Genomic DNA, 9,462 nt, shown 5'->3' with positions numbered 1-9,462 from the left:
ATAGAAGGATCCATGGAAGGAAGGAAAGAAGCTGGAAGGAGACTGGAAGAATCCATGGAAGGATGGAAGGAAAGAACATAGGAAGGATGCATGGAAGGATGGAAGGAAGGGAGGATGGATGGATGCATAGAAGCATGGAAGGAAGGAAGGAGTTATCTTTAGTGTTGTGTCTTACAAGGACTTAATTGAGGCTGAATCATGAGGCTCCTTAACTTGGAATTAATATTAAATATTAATATTCATTAGCCAAGTTGCCACAGCCAACTCTGCATGGGAGAACTCACTGCAGGACAAGAGTTGTACTAATACCAAAGAAACGGTGGAATAAAACCACTAAAGAAAGGATGCAAAAGGAGAGAGATACATAGAATAATAAGGTTGGACAGATCCTTAAAGGTCTTCTAATCCAACCACCTGCTCAGTCAGGACACTCTAGACCAAGGGGGTCAAAGTCACGTCATCACGGTGGCATCATGTGACATATCGGGACTTTTTTCCTCTTCACTAAACTGTGCACGGGTGATGCTAGCAAAACAAACTCAAAACAAAACAAAAGGAGAAATGTTTCCCCTTTTGCATTTGAGCACAGAAGAAGGGACAGGAATGGAGAAAGGGAAAGAAGAAAGACAAAGAAAAAGAAGGAAAGAGGGGAAGAGAGCAAGGAAGGAAAAATAAGGAAGAAGAAAGGAGAAGGAAGAGGAAAGGAAGGAAGGAAGGAAGGAAGGAAGGAAGGAAGGAAGGAAGGAAGGAAGGAAGGAAGGAAGGAAGGAAGGAAGGAAGGAAGGAAGATAGATTATAATGAGAGTGAGGGAGGGACTGAAGGAAGCCCTTCCTTAGCATTTGGCCACCACAGGTGCCCACAATACAATTGGTGTCCAGCTGGCCACACCTACCATGGCCATGCCCCCACAGCCATGACCTCATTGCCTCTGAGGTCAAACACAACCCTGATGCGGCTTTCATTGAAATCAACTTTGACACCCTTCTCTTATACCATTCCAGACTTGATGGGATGATAGAAAGAATGACTGAATAACAGAGTTGGAAGGGACCTTAGAGGTCTTCTAGTCCAACCCCCTGCTCAAGCAGGGGACCCTGGAATTGTCCAGACAAGTGGATGTCCAATCTCTTCTTAAAAACCTCCAGCGATGGAGCCTCCACAACATCTGTAGGCAGTTCTTCTTAATGTCCCACTAACAGACAAAATCGATCAGGCTATATTGTTTCTTCATAAAATTCAGCCCTCAACCATAGAAACAAAAAGATGAAGAATGGTTAAGTGACCTTAGTAGTGTCTTCTTGAAAAGGCCATCCAAGAGTCCCTTTTATTATTATTTTTATCCATGGCTTGGCCAAGAGTGGTTATTTAATTCTTTATTGAATTACAGGATTTACTGTGTATTTCAATTTAGAAGGTATTTCAATTGCTGGTAACCTATCACAAAATAAAATACAGTATCCACTGTAAAACAAAAACAAAGGTGATGAAACTTCCATACTTTAAAAGAAGTAATTAAATTTCCCCCTTCGTTATCCTTGTATTCCCTCTATCTTATATAGATGAACAGGAGAACAAAAGATGTAAGAATTGAGATGGGGGGGGGAAATTGATATGAAGTAAGATATACAAATCTGTAGGCACTGAATACCCAGAATGTCTAGGGTAATTTGGGATTTTAAAAGAATGCTTTTTACATAAGTTCCTAGAAAAGAGGAATAATTAAACCTCTCTGAATAGTCTCCTTCTTCAATAGGTCTAAATAGGTCTAAGTTATAAAACGTCTCTTCCTCAATTCTTTTCAAATTCTATAATAATCCACAAATTATCCTGAGATTTGTATAGCTTTAAAATTCAAAACTTCAAGGCTGTTTTTTTTTCCCCATTAGAAGTTTATCTTCTTTTCATCCTATCTGAACTGGCACTTTGGATAGGCTCAAAAGTTAATGTTAGGTTCCTAAGGATTTAAAAAAAGAGGGGCTTTTATCTCAACCAAAAAACATAGAATGCCTTTTTTACGAATAGAAAAAAATGATGCTGATATTAGAAAAGAGAAGCTGAGCTAGCAATGTTGTAGGCAACTATAGAAGAGAATGTTGTTATTAGAAAAGCTTCTCTTTTCTAATAACAGCATCAGTTTTCTGTCGGTAAAAGGCATTCAATGTTTGTTGGGTGAGGTAAAACTCCGCCTTTTTATAAATCCTTGGGAACATAACATTAATTTTTGAGCGTACCCAAAGCGCCAGTTCAGAAAGAGTTGAACTGTGGGGTCCTTGGTTTCATCACCCAACTAGGTAACACCATCAGGGCTAAAAGGGAGTCTAGTTGGGTAATGAAATGCAAACAAACAAACAAACAAAAACCCAGAGAGCGTCAAGGATCCCAACGTTATAAGAATTTGGCCAGGGTGGTTTGGAAGGGAGAGAAGGATACTTCCCGAAAATCAAAATAATGGCTAGGTAAAAGAGGGTGGGTATTGAGAATTAAATCTCATTGTAATCTGGATGGTGTGTTGTTGTTTTTTACACAACACTGTATGTATATATATAATATAGATCTCTCTCTCTCTCTCTCTCTCTGTGTGTGTGATGGTGTTTTGCAAAATTCTGGATTTGTTTAGTGTAATCCTGAAGAGATCATTCCGCAAAGTTATGAAACCTCAAGGTTCTATGTTTTTACTGCAAAGTGTTATAAAATCTTTGGGGGGCATTCATTCACACACACACACACCCTGTATTCTCCAACATTTCCTCATATCTGGCCTCTCCCTTTTTTTGACTGGAGGAATTCCATTTTTTCTAAGCTTTCAATCGGAAAGTCTAGGCTGTTCTTAAATTGACCTGGGGAGGAGGAAAAGTAAAAGACTGGGATATCACCTTGAGCAATCAGTTTGCACAACCCTTCATGTTGCCCAATCCATGACTGATATAAAATAACTCTTACACTGGGAGGAAGGTAGTTTCTGGGTGCCACATCTATTGTAGAAGAGAATCCAGAGCGTAAGTGCAGAGAAACAATTTGCTTGCAATATATGATAACTAATTAAGAACTGTGTAGTTACTAAGAGCCATTCTGCTGGATAGTCTAATGAGTGGGCTAGAAAGTATGCTTAATGTATGCTTGTAGTTTGTTAAATTAGTGGTTTGTGCAGATGTGTATCAAATATTATTAGATTGAGCTAGGATTGTATCTTTGGCTATGCATTTTCTGAGCAAGCTAGAACGTGAATTTAAAAACCACATGCATGCTACAATAACTTTGTCTCTCTGAATTGTACAGGTTATATGGTCAAAAGATGCATTTGATCCTCCTGCTGTCCAGTCTTCTTCTTTTGGGAACATCTCTGGCCAACGGACATGACACGGATCCTGAAGGAAAATGTGATCATTTTAACCTATATTTGAGAATGGGGAGGGGGCTTAGCACATGGGCAGAAGTGGGAGTGCATGGGTGCCGTTCCTGTTATCTGAATGCAGCACAGAGGGCAGAGATGATTGGTGGGGTGGTTAGAGGCTAAAACATACAAAGAACGGTTACAGGAATTGAGTATGTCTCGTCTTGTGGAAAGAAGGACCAGGGGAGACATGATAGCAAGTGTTCCAATATTTGGGGGGCTCCTACAAAGATGAAGGGATCAACCTATTCTCCAAAGCACCTGAAGGCAGGACAAGAAGCGACAGATGGAAAGCAACCTTGAACTAAGGAAAAACTTTCCTTACAATTAACCAGTGGAACTGCTTGCCTTCAGAAGTTGTGGATGCTCCATCACTGGAGGCTTTTAAGAAGAGATTGGAGAGACATTTGTCTGACATGGCATAGTGTCTCCTATCTGAGAAGGGGGTTAGACTAGAAGACCTCCAAGGTCCCTTCCATTATTCCATTATTCTGTTATCTGAATGCAAAAGGGTTCTGGAGAGCAGAGTTAGTTAAAGAGCTCCTTCGAGATCTTTCACTGATGAAATGAACAAACCAACAATGAACAAATCATGGCTCTAGAAATAAGCACAGCAAGGCGTGTAATGCAAGGTTGCCTGTTCTTCAGAAGAACTTTCCAGTGTGTGAATTCCCATCTGGAACGGGGTAGTTAGGAAAGCAGTCTTGCTAAAGTCCTTCTTGTTCACGGAGGGAGAGGTTCAAGGAGGCTAGAAAACGAGGCAATGATCTAATTCCCCACCCAAAGCCATTTCATGCATTCTTCTGAGGACCAATATCTATTAAGGCAAGGGGCCCAGTGTTCACCTGAAGGATCAATAGGCAGGTCCAAGAAAGAGTAGCCGCTCGTTGTTTGAATGCCCACCAATTTGGTTCAACTTGGCTTGCCTTCTGGGACTCCAATAATGGGATGCTGTTTTCCTTTCTAGTGCTGAATTCTGTGGCTGCCGCTGTAGACAGGCTTGAAAAAAAGATAAAAGAGGTGGAAAATGCCTTTTTGACAGTCCATAGAGGTAAGAAAACCTGGCTTTTCTCCCAAAGGTTGTGGAGAGGCCACCATTTTGTCTTCTCTGGTGGAATTCTGGTGGATTGCTGGGTTGCTGTCTAATCAAATGAAAACAGCAGAAACAACCTAGGCATCTTTCCTTAGCCCAGTCTGAAGCTTCCAAACCCATAGAGAATGGCCCCAAACTGGAAGAATCTCCTGATTTCTTGAACTGATTTACAGACATTTGAGATCCAACCTTACTCAATGCTGAGAAGCAGTCAAAGCAAGGGATACCAGATCTGGCTTGCAAAAACTCTGACGATCATAAGAGACAGAAACGGGCTGCCATTTTTTTTAATCTTTTGGTTGCCATCTGTTAGACATCTGAAGTTCTTGGTGGTCCTATTCCATTTTTTTTGAGGCAGGATATTTTTCCAATTACTACTGAGCTTCTGTCCAATGAGCCCGCCTTACTGTGGTGAGATTCCCTCAGTTTTTAGGAAGAGAACTGGAGAACTCTGATGGAAGTTGATTGCTCCTCTTGAGAGAACTGCCTTGGTTTCTCCAGAATATGGGCAATGAAATAATATTCATCATTTGGAACAAATGCTGTCCATTATGGCCTTTTCCCATTTCTCTATAAAAAAAAATTGGGACTCTTTCAAGACCCATCTTCGGGTGACTGAATGCATCCCTAAAATCACAGGATTTTTTTTTGTTCTATATTCTGGCTGGGGTCAGTTTTTTTTCTAGCCATCGTGTATTTTGGCGCCTTGGTTTCCTTTTACCGCTAACTCTTCCAAACTATAATTGATTTCTCCAATGAATTCCCCTACATGACATGGCCAAATGACGTGAGATGCTGAAAGATATAGATTTTTTTTGTATCACTTTCTTTCCAGATGTATTCTGGAGTGTGACAAGTGCTGTTGTGCAGAGTCTCCTACTCTTTTAGGATGCATTTGATGGTAATTTGAAAGTCTTTGAAAGAGCTTTCTTTCTTTTTTTAAAAAAAATGTTTATTCAAAGTTTCAAAAAAAATATTTTAAAAAGAAAGCCATGTTCTCACATTTTGCAGCGTTTTCATAAGTGTGCATGTTTGTTAGTGTCAATTAAAGTCATTTGCTACAAATAGATCTATAACTTAATAACTTTATAACTTAATTCCTAAATCCTTACTTATTTATGTTATTAATACATTATAATACAATATTTATTTAATTTTATTACTATACATATATACACAGCTATATATACATTTATCTTTATTTCTATTGTTCCTTGGTATTTCTTAAATCATTTTCACTAGACATCTTTACTTCCTTTTCATTCAACCATTTGTACCATGTATTCCATATTGTAAAGATATCTCCCTCTTCCTTATTTTTGAATAGCATGGTTAATTTGAACATTTCTGCACACTGGTGGATTTTATTAATTACTGCCAGATCTGTGGGTACCATTGTTGATTTCCAGTTTTGGGCAAAAGCTATTCTTGCCACCGTGATGATGTGTAGTATTAGATGCTGGTGTTTTTTGCTCCATGTCAATTCTGACATTCCTAATAAGAAGGTCTCTGGGTTAAATTTAACCTTTAGTTTTGTCATCTCTTCTAACCACACCTGTACCTTAGACCAGTACTTTTGCACTTTAGGACATGTTCACCACATGTGAAAATACGTTCCCTGGCTATAGTTGCACTTCCAACATTTGGGTGACAAATTGAGAAACATTCTAGTTAATCTTGCTGGTGGGAGATGCCAGCGATAGAACGTTTTATAAATATTTTCTTTATATGAAACTGATAACATTAATTTATAGTTAGTTGGCCATATTCGTTCCCATTGTTCTAATTGAATGCTGTGGCCACAATTTTTAGCCCATGTTATCATGTTCTCCTTAACCATTTCCTCTTCCGTTTTGAATTCCAATAAGCAATTGTACATTTTGGTGATCATTTTTTTCACTTTCTTGTAATATATGGTCTAATTCCTGATCTCTATTGTAAAATCCAAACTGTTCCTTGTCTTTTTTATGTTTTGTTTGAATTTGAGAAAGAGCTTGCTTAAGCAACCCACAATTCTTTTGAAGTGATGCCAGATGGCTTTCCTGTCATCTTTTTGTCCACATACAGTTTACTTTAAATGGGTCTCCTGGGAGGAGGGATATTTTCAGCAGGAAACTAGAATAAAGTCCTATTTCAGATCAGAAGCAGAGCAGTTTGGTTGGAAGTCCAGAACTGTTGAGTGCTTCTCTTCCAAATAAAAAAAGAGGACCAGATTTTTTTTTTAACTTAAAAAAAAACCCCAGAAATTATTAATGCTGTTTGGCCCATTTGCAAGTCCCTGATTGTTCACTCTCTCTGCTGATCTTGGAGGCATTTCCTTTCAGGACTAAGTAAAAAATCACCCTTGCTTTCTCTTCTTGTCAAAATATGTTTGTTGCCCTATATCTAGTGAAGGGAACACAAAAAAATAACACGAGTTGTGGAGCGTTTTCTGCAGTCAAACATGTACTTCTTCATTGTGTTTCTAGCTCGATCCTTTGCAACTGGCAGTGAGAGATTATATGTGACTAACAAGGAAGTAGGGAACTTTGCAGCCGTCAGAAACATATGTGCCTGGGCCGGTGGCCGGATTCCTTCCCCTCAGCTCCAAAATGAGAATAAGGCCTTTGCAAATGTTTTGGAGAGGCACAACAAGGGAGCCTATCTTGTCGTCCATGACTCAGCGAAGTTCACCAATTGGGCTGCGGGAGAACTGAATATCGTGGGTGGGACCAAGGAGTGCGTGGTAGCAGATGCGCAGGGAGCCTGGCACGCTGGGTCCTGTGAGGAAGACCTCTTAGTGGTGTGTGAATTTTCTTTCATCTGAGAAGGAAGACCAGCATCCTGTCCTGAAGAGATGAGCTGCCAATGATATAACAAGCCAAAAACCACCCTACCACGACGTCAAAACATAGAACACCTAGAAATGATTCCCCCTTGTGTTTCAAGAATGTTCAATAAATGCATGAAACAAATGTTACCTTTTGATTGTTTGTCCACCCATTTATTTAAAAATGAATTAAAAAAAAAACATAGGCCTCCTTTAAGGTAGGCCTTTCTTAACAACTGCTCTGTTTTGCAGCCATTTGAAGTTAGGACAGCACTAAAAAAAAAAAAATGCTGCACAACCAGTCCTTATGACCTATTGCAGTGAGCCACAGTCACACAGTTCCTATTTGTGTGCTTCATAGCTGACTCCCAAAAAGCGGAGTCAATGGAGAATCCAGCAGTGAAATTCAAAAAGGGAAAGTCGTGGTTTGTATGTCTTGCTTATGGGAAGTAAGTGTCATAATGGCCACATGGTATTTTGATAAGAGTTGGCAGTCGCAGTGGTGGTCACTCTGCAAAGACTACCCGTGATCAATCACGTAATGAGTTTGAAATAGCAATAGAACTTAGACTTATTTGTTACTTCACAGTGCTTCACAGCCCTCTCTAAGTGGTTTACAAAGTCAGCCTCTTGCCCCTCAACAATCTGAGTCTTCATTTTACCCACCTGGGAAGGATAGAAGACTGAGTCAACCTGGAGCCTGGTGAGACTTGAACTGCCAAATTTCAGGCAGCCAGCAGTCAGCAGAAGTAGCCCTTCAATACTGCACTCTAACCACTGCGCTACTGTGGCTTATAATGCACCATTTATTTATGCTTTGAAAACAGCCATGTAGCCTTCTAGAGCAAATTAGGTTTCCTAGGGCTACTAATGCATTTTTGAACCAATCTGTACTGGTTAAAAGGCATCAGGCTAGAAACCATTGACCATGGTCCTTCCCTTCCCTTCCATCTGCATCTCCTCCCATCCTCCCTTTCCTTTCCTTCCTTCCTTTCTCTTCCTTCTCTTCCATTTCCTTCATCTCCATTTCTGCTTTCCCTCACCTTCCTTCTCTCCTTCCCCCCTTTCTTTCTTTCTTTCTTTCTTTCTTTCTTTCTTTCTTTCTTTCTTTCTTTCTTTTTCTTTCTTTCTTTCTTTTTCTTTATTTCTTCCTTCCTTCTTTCCATGTTTTGTCCTCATTGCCTTCAATGCCTTACCCCTTTTTATTCCAATGAACAGAACTGGGGATTTTGTGAATAGGAACACAGTTGGTCCTGATTTGAAGGCACCACAAATAGTCATTTGAACCTTTTATCATGGGAACCATTTGGATGGGACAAATGCAGTCCTTGAAAGGAGCTCAAAGACCACCATGTCAACCATATCAAAATGGTGTTCCTCAACTTTTAGTTGTCTTTATCTTGACTATGAAACTAAGCAGGTCCAGGCCTGATTACTACTTGAGGGGAAACATAAAGAAATGCCTGGAGTGTTGGCTAAACAAAGAAGTTCAAAGAAAAAAAATAACAGAAGACAGAATTAAACTAGTTTACAAAGGTTGCCCCCAAAAGTCCTAAATGGTCAATGGACTTTCTTCTCTGACTTACCACAGTCAACATGATTTAATCTGCTCCCTTGTATCAAATGTGCTATTTTTAATATGCAACTTTCAGTTACATTTGGTACAACTGCTTACATTTGGTAGAACCTCACTTCGTAGTGTGGAGATTTTCAAACAAAGCAAATCATTCCTTTTGTTCAATTTTATCATATGGGAAAATAAAAAAGCTGTACTTTATTTGCATTTACCAAGGTGTCATTTTTCTACTGCTTTATAGCAATATCTTCCATACTTTAGGCTTCCCCCAGAAAATGACTTACAACCATTTTATGCATCAGAAAAAGTCAACTAAGGAATTTGCATTATTTCCAATTAAGATAAAAGAGAGAGAGAGAGATTTGTATTAAAAAGTAATAGTCTCTGGAGAATGTCTAAATATTTGTTTTCTTATACCATATGCATTATTCAAGACCTTGGAACTGCCAGTTCTTTTTGCTTGACAGCTCAAGGAACAAGCTGATTTATTTATAACAACAACAAAAAAATGATTTACAATCTATACTGTTTTACTGTCAAATTTTGATGACAGCCCAGGAGAGAACCAGCCAGCACAGTTTAAATTTTTGAA

General features: G+C 39.3%; 1 protein-coding gene across 1 annotated transcript; it reads left to right on the top strand.

Moving 5' to 3' along the window:
- Positions 1-2,871: 2,871 nt before the first annotated feature.
- On the top strand, positions 2,872-7,442 carry LOC113445421 (phospholipase A2 inhibitor alpha-like protein). Its single transcript, XM_026714564.2, has 4 exons — positions 2,872-2,997; positions 3,278-3,378; positions 4,360-4,443; positions 6,954-7,442. The coding sequence occupies exons 2-4, from the start codon at positions 3,294-3,296 to the stop codon at positions 7,289-7,291; spliced, it is 507 nt and encodes a 168-aa protein (XP_026570349.1). The 5' UTR covers positions 2,872-2,997; positions 3,278-3,293; the 3' UTR covers positions 7,292-7,442.
- The last annotated feature ends 2,020 nt before the right edge of the window (positions 7,443-9,462 follow it).

Source organism: Pseudonaja textilis, chromosome 4 (assembly GCF_049901715.1).
Source record: "Pseudonaja textilis isolate UNSWEBS1 chromosome 4, rPseTex1.2, whole genome shotgun sequence".
NCBI classification, from domain to species: Eukaryota; Metazoa; Chordata; class Lepidosauria; order Squamata; family Elapidae; genus Pseudonaja; species Pseudonaja textilis.
This window is presented reverse-complemented; position numbering and strand designations above follow the sequence as displayed.